The sequence below is a fragment of the Carcharhinus amblyrhynchos genome, chromosome 1 (assembly GCF_965287045.1).
Source record: "Carcharhinus amblyrhynchos chromosome 1, sCarAmb.v2.hapA, whole genome shotgun sequence".
In the NCBI taxonomy this organism is placed as follows: domain Eukaryota; kingdom Metazoa; phylum Chordata; class Chondrichthyes; order Carcharhiniformes; family Carcharhinidae; genus Carcharhinus; species Carcharhinus amblyrhynchos.
This window is the reverse complement of record NC_137324.1, coordinates 80,497,068-80,513,586: the sequence shown is the minus strand read 5'-3', so window position 1 is coordinate 80,513,586 and position 16,519 is coordinate 80,497,068. Positions and strand designations below refer to the sequence as shown.

The 16,519-nt window shown below is 43.7% G+C and overlaps 1 protein-coding gene across 4 annotated transcripts in view; it reads left to right on the top strand.

Annotated features, from left to right (window-relative positions):
• The window catches only part of dcun1d4 (DCN1, defective in cullin neddylation 1, domain containing 4 (S. cerevisiae)), an 80,617-nt gene that overhangs the window by 52,467 nt on the left and 11,631 nt on the right, over positions 1-16,519 (top strand). For all 4 annotated transcript variants that reach the window (XM_080187711.1, XM_080187695.1, XM_080187704.1 and 1 more), the window contains exons 6-9: positions 905-975; positions 5,434-5,525; positions 6,654-6,762; positions 7,266-7,370. In XM_080187711.1, coding sequence (XP_080043837.1) covers positions 905-975; positions 5,434-5,525; positions 6,654-6,762; positions 7,266-7,370 — 377 coding nt within the window. The remainder of the gene's footprint in view (positions 1-904; positions 976-5,433; positions 5,526-6,653; positions 6,763-7,265; positions 7,371-16,519) is intronic.

The window sequence follows — 16,519 nt, the reverse complement described above, 5'->3', positions numbered from 1 at the left end:
AAATCCTGGAATCCACCCCCCCCCCTAACGGCATCGTGGGACTGCAGCGTGTCAAGAAGGCAGCTCACCACCTCCTTGAAGGCAAGTAGTGTTAGACAATAAATGCTAGCCAACCAGTGACATCCATGTTGCACGACTGAATAAAAATCATCATAATTATAATGAATGCTGCAACAGGCTCAAAAGGCTGAATGGCCTCCTTTTTTCTCTGGCCACTGTTGGTTGGTGGTGGAGGAAGTGGATGTTGAAGGCTGCATAGTCATGGATGGTATTGAGCTTCTGACTGTTGGAGCTGCACTCATCCAAGCAAGGAGATAGTATTCCATTATAGTCCTGACTGACTCCTGTAAGTCAGCTTCATTTAGGACTGAAACTCCATGTTTGGTGTTTAAGAAACAGAAGAGAAATGATGTACAAGTGAAAACCGATCACAGTTGGGTTTGCCCAATCACTACTATTGTCCAGCTTCTTCGATTCTGCTAACTTTGTATGGAAATCTTTGGAGGGCTGTGCTCATCATCTCATCTTCCGGATGGGCACATTGCAGCACTCTGGACTCAAAATTGAGTTTGCAACTTTGGATTGTGACCTTCCTCCTCCATCTTGAACCCTCTTTGTTAATATCCCATACATATTGATTCAATGCAAACTCTATGTATTTTGTTCTTAAAGTTGCTATGTTTTTTGCAATCTGTCACAGCTACACTTTCATATCTAACACATTGTCCCTCCCTTCAGTTTTGTCAAAGAACCAGAAGAACTCAATGTTAACTCTGCTTTCTCTCTATACAGATGCTACCAGGCCTGTGCATTTTTTTTTTAAATGTCCTCCTCTTGTTTCAGATTCCAACATCCACAGTATTTTGGTTATCTTAAAATACCTAATTTTTTTTTTATGTTGCAGGTACTGATGATGTTATAGGCCCTGAAGACATGGAGAAATTCTGTGAAGACATTGGAGTTGAACCTGAAAATGTAAGTGCTTTTGGGCATTGGTCGGGAGTAAATATCTTTGTTCTGGCAATCGCTTTTCAGCACTTTAGGAAATTGAACATTAAGTTCCACTGGCCACAGCTATATGGTATGCAATGTACAATCAAGACTGTACCTGTCCAGAAGGCAAAACAGCTCATGCAGATGGCTATAAATTTCCTCTCTGAAAGGAAGCTGTCTCACTTGTGACCTGGAAACAGGCCTGCCTTCTTCTGACTAATCATAAAATTAGTTTGTTATTTCATGAGACTTGGGTACTACTGGTAAGGCCAGCATTTGTTGTCCATTCCAGATGCCATTCAAGTTAGTGGCTTTCTAGGCCCTTTAAAGGAGTAGCTAGGGATGGCAGATTTCCTTCCTTGAAGGGCATTAGTGAACCAGATTAGATTTTATGACAGTTTTGATTGGTCATCATGAAACTGTTTTGATTCCAGATTTTATTAGTTGAATTTGCATTCCACCAGCTGCCATGGTGGAACTTGAACCCCTGGATTACGAGGCCAGTGACATTACCACTTTCAGTGCAACTCATAAAAGGTATTCTTGCCCATGAGTTGTTCAAATAAGGATAAATGATGTACAGTTTTGCAGAAAAACCTGTATCCTTAGATGGGTACTCTAAAAATACTTGGCACTTATATTAGAGCAAGTCCCTATATGATATATTAACAGCTAGCTGTTGGGTTTTTGTTTCTCTTTATTTGACCATTTCAATCATAGAATTACATTGGAGATAGGCCATTCAATTTAAAGATTTAAGGTTTATCCTGCACATGGGCAATAGTCCTAATTTTAATGTGCCCAGTTATTCATGTAGCTAATTGCATTAAGCCTGTTAAAATTGTAGAATGGATGTTTCAAGAGATTAGAACAGTTTGTGTGTTGAAGTGTGGCCAAACAAAAGTAAACTAATAGAGTTGCAAATCTGAGACGTGGCTGCAAGGTGACAGGGACTGGGAGATGAATGTACAGGGCTATCAAGTGTTTAGGAAGGATAGGCAGGAGGAAAGAGGGGGTGGCGTAGCTCTGCTGATTAAGGATAGTATCAAGGTGGTAGCAAGGGATGATATCGGAGCCAAAGAGCAGAACGTGGAATCGTTGTGGGTGGAGATTAGGAACAGCAAAGGGAGGAAGACGCTGGTGGGTGTCGTCTATAGGCCCCCGAATAATGATCTGGAGGTGGGGCGGGCTGTTAACACGCAAATAAGTGCGGCGTGCAGGAATGGGACGGCAGTAGTTATGGGAGATTTCAATCTGCATATTGATTGGTCGACCCATGTTGGACGAGGTGGGCTCGAGGAGGAGTTCTTGGAATGCTGCCGGGATAATTTCCTTGAACAGTGTGTGTTGGAGCCGACGAGGGAGCAAGCTATCTTGGATCTGGTGCTATGTAATGAGGCGGGTAGAATTAGGGACCTTGCGGTGAAGGATCCTCTTGGAGAGAGTGATCATTGTATGGTGGAGTTTCTGGTGCAGATGGAGGAGGAGAAAGTGGGTTCCCGGACGCGCGTCCTTTGTTTGAATAGAGGGGAGTATGGTAGGATGAGAGAAGAATTGGCGAATGTGGACTGGGGGAATGTGTTGGAAGGTAGGTCTGCTGAGGAGCAGTGGAGGATCTTTAAGGAGATCTTTCTTGGTGCTCAGCAGAAATTTATTCCGATGGTTAAAAAGGACAGTAGGAAGAGAGGTAATAAGCCGTGGATAACGAAGGAGGTGAAGGAAAGTGTTAAATTAAAAGCGGAGGAATTTAGAGTAGCTAAGAGCAGTGGGCGAGAAGAGGATTGGGAAAGGTTTAAATGTCAACAAAGATTGACAAAGAAGTTGATAAAGGAGGGTAGGAGAAGCTATGAGGCTGGGCTAGCACTTAATATAAAAAAGGATAGCAAGAGTTTTTATAAATATATAAAAAGGAAGAGGCTGGCTAGGGTGAACGTTGGTCCCTTAGAGGATGAGAAAGGGGAACTAGTGGTAGGGGATGGGGATATGGCGAAGGTCTTGAATAACTTTTTTGTTTCTGTCTTCACGGAGGAGGACGTGAATAATTTGCCGGGTGTTAGCGATGGAAAGGTGGTAGGAATGGAGGGTCTTAATGACATTACTGTTACTAGAGAGGTGGTGCTCGACAGACTGGAGGGGCTGATTGTGGACAAGTCCCCAGGACCGGATGGAATGCATCCGAGGGTTCTGAAAGAAATGGCGGAGGTGATAGTGGATGCCTTGGTGGTTATTTTCCAGACGTCGCTGGATTCCGGGGAAGTGCCGGAAGATTGGAAAACGGCTAATGTTACGCCGTTGTTTAAGAAGGGTGCCAGGCAAAAGGCGGGGAATTATAGGCCGGTTAGTTTAACGTCTGTGGTAGGTAAAATGTTAGAATCCATCATTAAGCAGGAAATTGCGAGGCATCTTGAAGGGAATTGCTTGATAGGGCGGACGCAACACGGTTTCATTAAAGGGAAGTCGTGTCTGACAAATTTACTGGAGTTCTATGAGGATGTGTCTAGGGCAGTGGATAGAGGAGAGCCGGTGGATGTGGTCTTTCTGGATTTTCAGAAGGCGTTTGACAAGGTACCTCACAAGAGGTTATTGCAGAAGGTCAGGGGACATGGAGTTGGGGGTAGGGTGTTAGCGTGGATAGAGGATTGGCTGTCAAATAGGAGGCAGAGAGTGGGGGTCAATGGGTGCTATTCGGATTGGCGGATGGTGACTAGTGGGGTGCCCCAGGGGTCGGTGCTGGGGCCTCAGCTATTTACCATTTATATAGATGATCTGGAGGAGGGAACCGAGTGCAGGGTGTCGAAATTTGCTGATGACACCAAGATTGGGGGAACGGCAAATTGTGCGGAGGGTGTGGAGAGTCTGCAGAAGGATCTAGATAGGCTGGGCGAATGGGCCAGGAAATGGCAAATGGAATTTAATGTTGGCAAGTGTGAGGTGGTCCACTTTGGTAGGAAGAATGGTAGGAAGGACTATTACTTACGTGGCGAAAAACTGCAGCAGGCGACGGTGCAGAGGGACCTCGGGGTCCTTGTGCATGAATCGCAAAAACCCAGCTTGCAGGTGCAGCAGGTGGTCAGGAAGGCGAATGGGATGCTGGCCTTCATAGCGAGGGGGATTGAATATAAAAGTAGGGAGGTCTTGCTGCAGCTGTATAGGGCATTGGTGAGGCCGCAGCTGGAGTACTGTGTGCAGTTTTGGGCGCCGCACCTGCGCAAGGATATTTTGGCCCTGGAGGGAGTGCAGAGGAGGTTTACTAGGCTGATACCGGAGTTGAGGGGATTGAGCTATGAGGAGAGGCTGAATAAACTAGGCTTGTACTCATTAGAGTTTAGAAGAATGAGGGGAGATCTCATTGAGACGTATAAGATGATGAATGGGATGGATAGGATAGAGGTGGAGAGACTCTTCCCGCTCAAAAAAGACAGTAGGACTAGGGGGCACAGCCTCAAGATAAAGGGGAGGCGGTTTAGAACGGAGTTGAGGAGGAACTTCTTCACTCAAAGGGTGGTGAATCTCTGGAATTCTCTGCCCGTTGAAGTGGTGGAGGCTGCCTCGCTAAATATTTTTAAGATGCGGGTTGATGGGTTTTTGATAAGAGAGGGGATTAAGGGTTATGGGGAGAGGGCGGGAAAGTGGAACTGAGCCACGACAGATCAGCCATGATCTTATTGAATGGCGGGGCAGGCTCGAAGGGCTAGATGGCCTACTCCTGCTCCTATTTCTTATGTTCTTATGTTACTTTTTTCTCCACCAATTCTGCCCTTCCTTTGTTAAATTAATCTTTTTTCCAATCAAATACATTTTTAAAACGTTTTTCAGTCGGTAAAGGATCATAAACCTTATTATTTATTATTCCTGATTTTATTGGTCTTTTTCCTGGACACACTTCTTTCCAAGGAGTCTATATAGCTTCTGCCCTTTTAGATAAAAATGTTCCTGTCAAAAAAAAACTTGCCGAGCTGCTATCAGAACACAGTGGATTGACGTTGTCCTTTTATTTTCAATCATACTACACTGAAGTGTCTACAGATTCCAATGGATAGCATTTGATATCTCAATCACAATGGTACCTGGGTTTTTCCAGTTCTTTTTTGGGAGGTGGATTTAATTGGGAATGCAGCAATATCAGAAGTATTCCTGTTGGAAGTTCAGAGGTTTTTTTTGCATTCATCAGCCTTCAATTCGGAAAATACTTGTTCAATTTGCATCATTTATCGGTGACAAATGAACGGAGTAGAAGGATTGAATGCAAAATGCCTTGTTTATCTTTCTTCAGTTAATGACTTAGGCTATGCTATTCGGCTGTAGTTATTGCAATGTCTACCCAAAATTAATTTAAAAAATAAAACTTAAATATATTCTAGAGATTCTGATTTCAGAACAGCTTTTCAAAATAAGCATCTGTATTCTTACACCATTATTAATCTGTTGTACTTATTTTAGGTGGTGATGTTGGTGCTTGCCTGGAAGTTGGATGCCCAGAGCATGGGTTATTTCACTCTACAAGAATGGTTGAAGGGAATGACCTTATTACAGTATGAAATGCTTCTGGTTTAGTTTACTTTTATTTTGCAATAGTTTCCAGTCAACTTAAATTGTGCTTTTTGTTAATTGTTAAGATTGATAAGTGTTTAAACCTTTAATGGTTATACCAATGGTTAAATTTTAAAGGCATAAAATTCAACTACACCTCTTCAGAGTATCTTTTTATATTGAGTTTCTCAATTAAGAAAAAAATACAAAATGAGGTTATTTCAATTCTTCATGTCTGAAACATTGCTAGATTCGTACCATCTTCTCTGCTAGTTGGGTCAAATGTGAGATGTGCCTGAGCAGCATCTTACTCAATTTATAATGGGTATTAGCCTACAATGCAAAATTATCTCTAATCCAGCTGTATTTCGCAATTTCCCTCTGAAATTAAAAGATAGTTTTATGAGAAACGAGGAAAAAGCAGTGCTCTTCTGTAGTTGGGGCTGAAGCATGTTGGTGGAGTTGAGTAGACAATGCTTTGAACCTGGATTCTTGACCTAAGAGCACATATAACCAATATTGGCTGCTTAAAATGATTCCCTTCTCTAGCAATGCCATCCCTTGTGTACAGTGAGCACAATGTTTTTAAACGCTCTCCAAACATAGGAATGGGAGTTCTCTATTTAACTTCTTCAGCCTGTTCTACTATTCAGTGAGATCATGACTGACCTAATTTCTGTCTATCGGCCTATTGCCCGTATCCCTCAATATCTTTGGTTAACTAAAATCTATTAATCTGCAATTTTAAAATTCACAATCAATTGCCATTTGTCAAAGAGACTTGTAAACTTCTTACCACGGCATGTAAGATGGTTTCCTAACTTCACTCTTAAAGTACGGCTCAGTAGGCAGTGCCCAATAGTTTGTCTCTCAACCAGCTGAAATGTCCCTGCTTTTGCTTTTGCCCCTGCCCCAATCTTGTTGTCATCCCCTCTCCCTACCCCACCTCTTGACCTCATGGTTGAAAGGTGCATGGCATGTTGCTGAGCCCTCGTCAGCTCGCCCTCTCTACCATATCGCTCACCAAAAATAAATACATTTGTCATTTGATCTGGAAACCTAATGTGGCTTTGGATGTTAAAGGGCAGAATAAGTTTATTTTTCAATTTTATTCCTTTTGTCAATTTTAGATGTGACACAACAGAGAAACTAAGAAATTCACTAGATTACTTGAGATCATTGTTGAATGAGCCCACAAATTTTAAACTTATATACAGATACGCCTTTGATTTTGCACGGGTAAGTGACTTTATTGTATGAAAAACTTAAAAATATAAAGGAACTGAAGCGCCAAAACTTGTGCTATAAGGCCATGGCTAATAGACATTCCCTTGCTCTGTTTTCTCAGAAAAATATAGCCGCTTTGGTTACTTTATCTATTTGACGTATCTGAATGCTGCTAAAATTGCCGTCCTCATAAGATATGAGTGATGTCTTTAAAATGACAATCATTTTAATTTAATTACAATAGTTCGGAAATTCCTATACCTATTTAATGAGTTCGGTGTAGAATAAAAGGTTAACTTAAGTGGGGGAGAAAGTTAGAGTTAGATGGAAACTGTAAATAGTGAGAGCATAAGGTTTTTAAGTTATGGCATCATGGTCGGCACAGGCTTGGAGGGCTGAAGGGCCTGTTCCTGTTCTGTACTTTTCTTTGTTCTCTTTGATCTTAGTGACTTGCGCTGTAATGTTTGTGTATATTTCTCTTTTATATATATTTTGTTTATATTTCCCCTCAACAGGAAAAGGACCAGCGCAGCTTGGAGATTAGCACAGCTAAATGCATGCTTGGACTACTTTTAGGAAAAACCTGGCCACTCTTTCCATCCTTCCATCAGTTCCTTGAGGTATTAAAATGTGAATCTTTTTTAGCTGCGGCTAATTATGCCACTGTTATTGTTAAATTTGAATTGAATGTGTAAAAGATGTTCCCCCAAGACTGGGATTTCATGTACTCTATCTAAAAATGTCAGAATATTTAAATGTTGTTTATTTTTCAAAATTGTTGAATCGCTACCTATAATTCAAACAACGGGATCTATTTTCAATTGTTTAAATTTTTTTTGAGGTTATTGTTGCATGGCTTACACCTCTTCCCCTGAAGATGGTAATTGCACAGTTGCTAACAGCCCCAGTGATCTTGCCCAAATGGCTGATCATTCTGTGGCCAAACACTGAGCATTTATCAAGAGATTTAGAGTTATAGAGTCAAACAGGCCCTTCGGTTCACAATGTTTATGCTGACCATCAAATATGAATCAATACTCATCCCATTTACCAGCACTTGGATTATAGTCTACCATGCCTTGGCAATTTAAGTGCTGGTCCAAATGCTTCTTAATTTATTGCAAGAGTACCCGCAATACCATTTTTTCAGGCAGCATATTTCCACCACCCTCTGAGTGAGAAAGTATTTTCGTCAGATCCTTTAGATTTTCTCTAAACCGCTTACTCATCTTACACCTATGCCCTCTAATCTTGGATACCTCTGCCATGTGGAAAAGATTTTTAAGATTTCTTGTGTCTATGTCTCTCATGATAGACCTCTATCAGATCACCCCTCAGCCTCCTCTGTTCCAGGGAAAACAAACCCAAGCTATTCAGTCTCTCATAGCTGAAACTTTCCATTCTAGGCAACATCCTAGTGAATTTTCCCTGCACCTTCTCCAGTGCAATCGTATCCTTCTGGTAGTGTGGTGACCAAAATGGCACACAATACTCCATCTGTGGCATATGTTATGTTTAATAAGGTTGTATCAAGACCTCCCTGCTCCTATATTCTCTGCCCCAGCTACTGAAGGCAAGCAATCAACATGCTTTCTTCACCACCCTTTCTGCATGTGCTGACACTTTCAGGGATCTATGGGCTTGTATACCTAGATCTTATTGTTCCTCAATACTCCCTAGGGACTTAGCATTCATTGTGTACATCCTATCCTCATTAGACCTCCCAAAATGCATCACCTCACCTTATCAGAATTAAATTCCATCTGCCATTGCTCTGCCCAATTTACCAACTGATCAATATCAGTCTATCCTCCTCACCTATCAACAACACCACTAATTTTCATGTCATCTGCAAACTTACTCATTTTACCTTCTATATTCACATCCAAGTCGTTAATGTATGTAACAAACAGCAAGGGCCCCAGCACTGATTCCTAGTCATGGCCTAGTGTATAAGTCACTGAACTGATAAACCACAGACCTTAGAACAATGCTGTAGGGCTCCAGGTTCAAATCTCCTCATTGTCGATGGTGAATCGTCTTGTGGCAGGCATAAACAAAATAGTTGGATAAGCCTTCCATTTGGGACCTTATCAGAGGCTATAGTGAAGTTCATGTAAACTACATGAGCTGTGCTATCCTCATCAATGTATTTAGTTACCTTTTCAAAAAACTCAAATTAGTTTTTACAGGATCTCCTGCCTACAAACCTTTGACTATATCTGATCAATTCCTGTCCCTCAGAATTTTTTCCCGAAAAGTTATTGTGGACTTGCATGCCCAGATTGCTCTGTATGTTAATGTTCCTAAGGTTTTTGCCATACCTAAATTTGATCCTTCAAAATGCATCACCTCATTTGTTGGATTTAAATTCCATCTACCATTTCTGTGCCCAAGTCTCCAACCTATCTATATCCTGTTATATGCTTTGACAATCCACAAAAGTATTAGGAGCTCTGCCAATCTTTGTGTCATCCCCAAACTTACTAATCAGACCACCCACATTTTCCTCCAGATCATTTATATATACTACAAACAAGAGGTCCCAGCACTGATCACTGTAGAACACCGCTAGCTACAGATCTCCATTCTGAAAAATACCCTGCCACTGCTACTGTCTTTTATAACCATGCCAGTATCCATCTAGCCAGCCCATCATGAATCCCATGTGATTTTAGCTTTTGTACCAGTCTGCCATGTGGGACTTTGTCAAATGTATTACCAAAGTCCATTTAAACTATATCCACAGCCCTTCACTCATCAATTTTCTTTCTCATCTCTTTAAAAAATTCAAGCAAGTTGGTGAGACATAACTTTCCTTGTATAAAACCACGTTGCCTGTCACTGATTAGCCCATTTTCCTCAATGTACTTATATCCTGTCCCTCAGTATCTTCTCCAAAAGCTTCTCCACCCCTGATGTCAGGCTCACTAGCCTATAATTTGCTGGATCATCCCTGCTCCGTTTCTTAAACAAGGGAACAACATTGGCTATTCTCCAGTCCTCTGGAACCTCACCTGTGGTCAAAGAGGATGTAAAGATGTCTGTAATGGCCCCAGCTATTTCTTCCCTTGCCTTCTACAGTGACCTGGGATAGATCCCTCTGGACCCAGGGACTTGTTTAAATGAAATTTAGGATACTCAGTATTTCGAAGAACAACCCAGCACAGGAAAGAGGCCCTTCAGCCCAACGAGCCCGCGCCACCGCATCCTCCTACATCTACCCTGCCCTGCGTGTATGCGGGTGGAACCCCTAACCTAGCCAGATTCAGGGGAGAATAGTGTCAATTTGGCATACTAATCAGCCTAAGAGCACATCTTTGGGGTGTGGGAGGAAACCGGAGCGCCCAGAGGAAACCCACGCAACCACAGGGAGAATGCACAAACTCCCACAGACACAGGCCCAAATCCATGTATCTGCACAGCTAGCAGTGCTAGTCACCGAGCTGTTGCGGCGCCCGTCTACCGGTCCAGGATCAAGCACACACACCGACACGAAGTACTAGGCCACTCCCGGAACCTCCAAGAGCAGCCCACGCACGACCCACCGTGTGCATGCCCCTCGTTTAACAACAAGGTGGACCGCCACCTGCGGAATAAAAAGACAAAAACGTTAACATATAAGTCTGCATTTCCAGTGTCTCCCGAGGCTCTGACCCTATTTAATACCCCCTACTATAACCCTCCATCCTTGTTTCGCTCATGTGTCTATCGAAGTAAACCTTAAACAAGTCCAACGTGCCTGCCTCCACCACCCTACTCGGTAGCGCGTTCCATACCCCCACGACCCTCTGCGTGAAGAACCTTCCTCTCACATCCAAATTATACTTCTCCCCCCTCACCCTTAGATCATGACCTCTCGTAATTGTACCCAAACTAGGGAGCAGCCTATCACTATTGACTCTATCTATTCCCTTCAGTATCTTATATACCTCTATCATGTCTCCCCTTAATCTCCGTCTTTCCAAGGAGAAAAGTCACAGTTTCTCCAACCTTTCCTCGTAACTCAGTCCTTCCATGCCAGGCAACATCCTGGTAAACCTCCTCTGCACCCTCTCCAGAGTCTCCACGTCCTTCCGGTAGTAAGGTGACCAGAACTGGACGCAGTACTCCAAATGCGGTCTAACCAACGTTCTGTACAACTGAAGCATTAGACGGCAGCTCCTATACTAAATACCCATTCCTAAAAAGGCTAGCATTCCATAAGCTTTCCTCACAACCTTCTCCACTTGTGTTGCAACCTTCATAGACTTGTGAACCTGCACTCCCAGGTCCCTCTGCATTTCTATACTCCTAATCGGTCTACCTTTTTATCACATAGCTCCTCTCTGCATTATTCCTTCCAAAATGCATCACCTCGCATTTGTCAGGATTAAATTCCATCTGCCACCTATCTGCCCAATGTACCAACCTATCTATATCCTGCTGTATCACCTGACATTCCACCTCAGTATCTGCCAATCCTGCCATCTTGGTGTCAAACTTGCTGATCACACCACGTACGCTCTCTTTCAAGTCGTTTATGTATACTACAAAGAGGAGAGGTCCCAGTACTGAGCCCTGCGGCACACCACTGGTCACTGGCCTCCAGCCCGAAAAGGTCCCCTCAACAACTACCCTCTGTCTCCTATTGCCCAGCCAGTTCTCAATCCACCTAGCTACCTGTCCTTGTATCCCATGTGCCTTAACCTTTTCTACCAGCCTACCGTGAGGGACTTTGTCAAACGCCTTACTGAAATCCATATAGATGACATCAACGGCTCTCCCATCGTCAACCGTTTTTGTCACCTCCTCAGAGAATTCTACCAGATTCGTAAGGCAAGACCTCCCCCTAACAAAGCCATGTTGCGTATCCCTGAGCAGATCGCAACGCTCCAAATGCTCATACATCCTACCCCTAAGTATTTTTTCCATTAATTTCCCTACCACTGATATCAAACTCACTGGTCTATAATTTCCAGGGTTATCCCTACTACCTTTTTTAAACAGCGGTACCACATTAGCTACCCTCCAGTCTTCTGGGACCTCACCTGTGTCCAAAGAAGAGACAAAGATTTGCACTAGAGGCCCAGCAATTTCATCATTCACCTCCCTAAGCAGCCTGGGATAAATACCATCAGGCCCCGGAGCTTTATCCGTCCTCACGCGACCTAAAAGCCTTAGCACTCCCTCCCTCGTAATAGATATTTCCTGCCTCTGATCTACAGCTCCCTCCAAGACACTGCACGACACCGAACCCCTCTCCTTCGTGAATACCGACGCAAAGTATTCATTCAGGATCTCCCCCATTCCGTCTGACCCAATACATAACTCCCCACCTTTGTCCCTAAGAGGATCAATTTTCCCTCTAACTACTCTCTTGCTCCTAATATAGGAATAAAATGCCTTTGGATTTTCCTTAATCCTATCAGCCAAAGCCATTTCATGCCCTCTCTTTGCCCTTCTAACTCCCCTTTTTAGCTCCCTCCTACTCTCTCTATATTCCTCCAGCGCACTCTCTGTACCCAGTTGTTTCGACCTAACATACGCCTCCCTCTTCTTCCTAACCAAGTCTTCGATACCCCCTGTAATCCACGGCTCTCTCATCCTACCTTTCCCATCCTTCCGCTTAACCGGAACATGCCTTTCCTGCAACATTTTCGGTTTGCCCTTAAAAGCCCCCCACTTGCCAACTGTGGACTTGCCAGCTACCAGTCCCTCCTAATCAGTGTCCTTCAGCTCCCTCCTAATCTGGCTATAGTGCGCCTTTCCCCCAGTTCAGCACCCTCCCGCTTGGCCGGCACTCATCCCTTTCCATTTTTATCCTAAAGTAGATGGACTTGTGGTCACTGTTAGCCACATGTTCGCCTACCTCAACCACCTGCCCCGGCTCATTACCCAACACTAAATCCAGTATAGCCCCTTCCCTAGTCGGGCTAGTTACGTACTGTTCTAGGGACCCTTCCAAAACACATTTTACAAACTCCTCTCCCTCTGTACCCCCAGCTCTAGGCCCCCTCCAATCCACTCCAGGAAGATTAAAGTCACCCACTACCACCACCCTATTCTTTCTGCACCTATCCAAAATGCCCCTGCAAATGCCTTCCTCCACTGACCTCGGGCTGTTGGGTGGCCTATAGTATACCCCTAGCATCGTAATCTCTCCCTTCTTATTCCTCAACTCCACCCACAGCTTCTTTGATATATTGGTGTTCTGCAGAGATTTCACACACCTATCCCTGACCTCCAACATCAGTTATGTCGTTCTCCTTGGTGAATACTGATACAAAGTACTCATTAAGGATTTCATTCACTCCCTGTGGTTCCATGCGTAACTTCCCTCCATTGTCCTGTAGTGGGCCTACTCTTTCTCTTGCTACCCTCTTGCTTCTAATTTATGCATAAAAAGCCTGGGGATTTTTCTTGACCATGTTTGCTAAAGACACCGTGACCTGTTTTAGCCCTCCTAATTCCATGTTCAAGTTCCTTCCTACTTTCATTGTACTCCTCAAGGGCTTTGTCAGTTTTTAGATTCCTAGACTTATTGTGTGCTTCCTTTTTCCTTTTGACTAGGCTTACAGTTCCCCTTGTCATCCATGGTTCCTGAATCTAGCCGTTTTTATTCTTTTTTGCGGGGACATGTCTGTCCTGCACTTCAATCAACTGGCCTTCAAAAGTCTCCTGTACGCCAGACGTGTATTTGCCCTCAAATTTCCACTGCCATTCCACATTCCCCGGTTACTGTCTGTTTTGGATGCAATCGTCCTCATCCAATTAAGCACCTTCACCCGAGGGCCACTCTTGTCCTTATCTGTAACTACCTGAAATCTTATGGAATTATCGTTGTTGAGCCCAAAATGCTTCCACACTGAAACATGGATCACCTGGCCTGGCTGTTTCCCCAATACCAAGTCTGGTATGGCCCCCTTCCTGTTTGGATTGTCAACATACTTTTGTATCAAAAAGTCCTCCTGGACACGTAACAAATTGCTCTCCATCCGAGCCTTGCTGTAAAGGAGTCCCAGTCAATATGGGGGAAGTGAAAAACACCATTACAACTACCCTGCTTTTTTCACACTTTTCCAGTATCTGACTACACAATTGCTCCTCTGTCTCCTGTGGGCTACTGGGAGGTGTATAGTACATGCCCAACATTGTGATTTCACCCTTCTTATTTCTGATTTCCACTCATAATGCTTAATTACAAGGTCCCTCCAATATGTGCTCCCTAATCAGCAATGCAACTCCCCCACCTCTTTTTTGTTTCCCCTCTCCTGTTTAAAACAACAATATCCCAGAATGTTGAGCTGCCAGTCCTGTCCGTCCTTTGACCGTGTTTCCGTAATTGAAATTGCATCATAATTCCATGCAGTAATCCAGGCTGTCAGTTATACTACTTGCATTGAAGTAAATGCACTCCCGACCCACAGTCCTGCTGATATATCGATATAACTAAAGCCCTCCCTCCTACACCAGTTCTTTAGCTATGTGTTCAATTGTACTGTCTCCCTGTTCCAAGCCTCGCTAGCACGTGGCACAGGGAGTAATCGTGAGATTACTACCCTAGAAGTACTGCTTTTTGGCTCCCGACCTATCTCCCTGAATTGTTTTTGCAAGGCCTCCTCTTGTCTATGTCATTAGTACCAATGTGGACAGTGACATCTGTCTCTTTACTCTCCTGCTTCAGGATGCCCTGTCCCCACTCAGACATTCAGGACCCTGGCACTGGGGGTGGGGTGGGGGCGTGGGGTGTGCAACACATCATCCTAGAGTCTCATTGGCAGCCACAGAAATGCCTGTCTGTGCCCCTGATTATCAAATCTCCCACTACTATCACTCGCTTGGACTTAGCCTGACCCTGCTCTATAACAGGACCAGTTTTGGTGCCACAGGCCTGGCTGCTGCTGGTATTTTCCCTGAAAGGCTTTCTTCCCCACCTCCTGACAGTATTAAGAACATAAGAACATAAGAACATAAGAAATAGGAGCAGGAGTAGGCCATCTGGCCCTTCGAGCCTGCCCCGCCATTCAATAAGATCATGGCTGATCTGTTGTGGCTCAGTTCCACTTTCCCGCCCTCTCCCCATAACCCTTAATCCCCTCTCTTATCAAAAACCCATCAACCCGCTTCTTAAAAATATTTAGCGAGGCAGCCTCCACCACTTCAACGGGCAGAGAATTCCAGAGATTCACCACCCTTTGAGTGAAGAAGTTCCTCCTCAACTCCGTTCTGAACTGCCCCCCCTTTATCTTGAGGCTGTGCCCCCTAGTCCTACTGTCTTTTTTGAGCGGGAAGAGTCTTTCCACCTCTATCCTATCCATCCCATTCATCATCTTATACGTCTCAATGAGATCTCCCCTCATTCTTCTAAACTCTAACGAGTACAAGCCTAGTTTATTCAGCCTCTCCTCATAGCTCAACCCCCTCAACTCCGGTATCAGCCTAGTAAACCTCCTCTGCACTCCCTCCAAGGCCAAAATATCCTTGCGCAGGTGCGGCGCCCAAAACTGCACACAGTACTCCAGCTGCGGCCTCACCAATGCCCTATACAGCTGCAGCAAGACCTCCCTACTTTTATATTCAATCCCCCTCGCTATGAAGGCCAGCATCCCATTCGCCTTCCTGACCACCTGCTGCACCTGCAGGCTGGGTTTTTGCGACTCATGCACAAGGACCCCGAGGTCCCTCTGCACCGTCTGTTTGAGAGGGGAATAGCCATAGGAGACTCCTTCCTTACCTGCCTGTTTCTCTTACTGGTCACCCATCTACTTAATCTGGACCTGTGGTGTGGCCATCTCTCAGAAGCTAATGTCTATCACACTCTCTGCCCCCTGTATGCTCTGTAGTATGTCCAGTTGCTGTTTCAACTGAACCGTGCGGTCTATGAGGAGCTGCAGCTGGTCACACTTCCCCGCTGACACATTTGTCAGGGGCATGAGAGAGCTCCCTGATCTCCCACATCTGGCAGGAGAAGCGTATCACTGCCCTAATTGCCATCTCTGCCCTTGAATACTGAAGATATATGAATAAGAGTCTTGCCTTGCTTTTACTTGGCTTGTCCTCCTCACAGTGGCTTTTTTTTGTACCTCCTACTTTTTCTTTCCCCATATATTTCTGAAATGCCTTTTAATGATTTTCCTACAATGCCCAGCATATTGGCCACTAGCCACAGCTAGGAATTGAGATGTTAATTGCATTTCTGATTAGTAAATAAAAGTGAGTTATAAACCTCAGTGATGCTTATCTTTGTTCATTTATTGGTAAAATAATGAAAGCAAGTAAGTAATTTTTGATTGTGATTGATTTATGTCCATCATTACTCAGTTTGCATGTTAAATATGTATATAAGTAAATATGCTTCATGTATATTAAGGCCATTTCTACTAAATGTGATACATGTGCAGAAAACTGTCATTACAGCATGTCTGTAATCAATCACCCATTTTTACTGAGTAACATTCCAACATCAAAACACACAATGTTTTGTACTAATGTCTTAGTGTAATGTTGCATGCCAATGTCAAACAATTCTGTTTCAGATGAATTAGATCATAGACCATAAAACTTGACAATCCTAGTTTAAACCTCAAAACGGTTCTTCAATTCATTTGGTAACATCTTGGCATCTTCTTGTTACACTTTGCTGAAGTATTCCACTTAATTTAGGTGGTGTAGCAAAAGCAAAATATGAGCAGTAAAAAATATGCTAGTTTATGTTTTTGCTATAACATTAGCCCAAAATAGAATACATTTATTTTTCTGCATCATACAGATGTGAAATGATTCTATG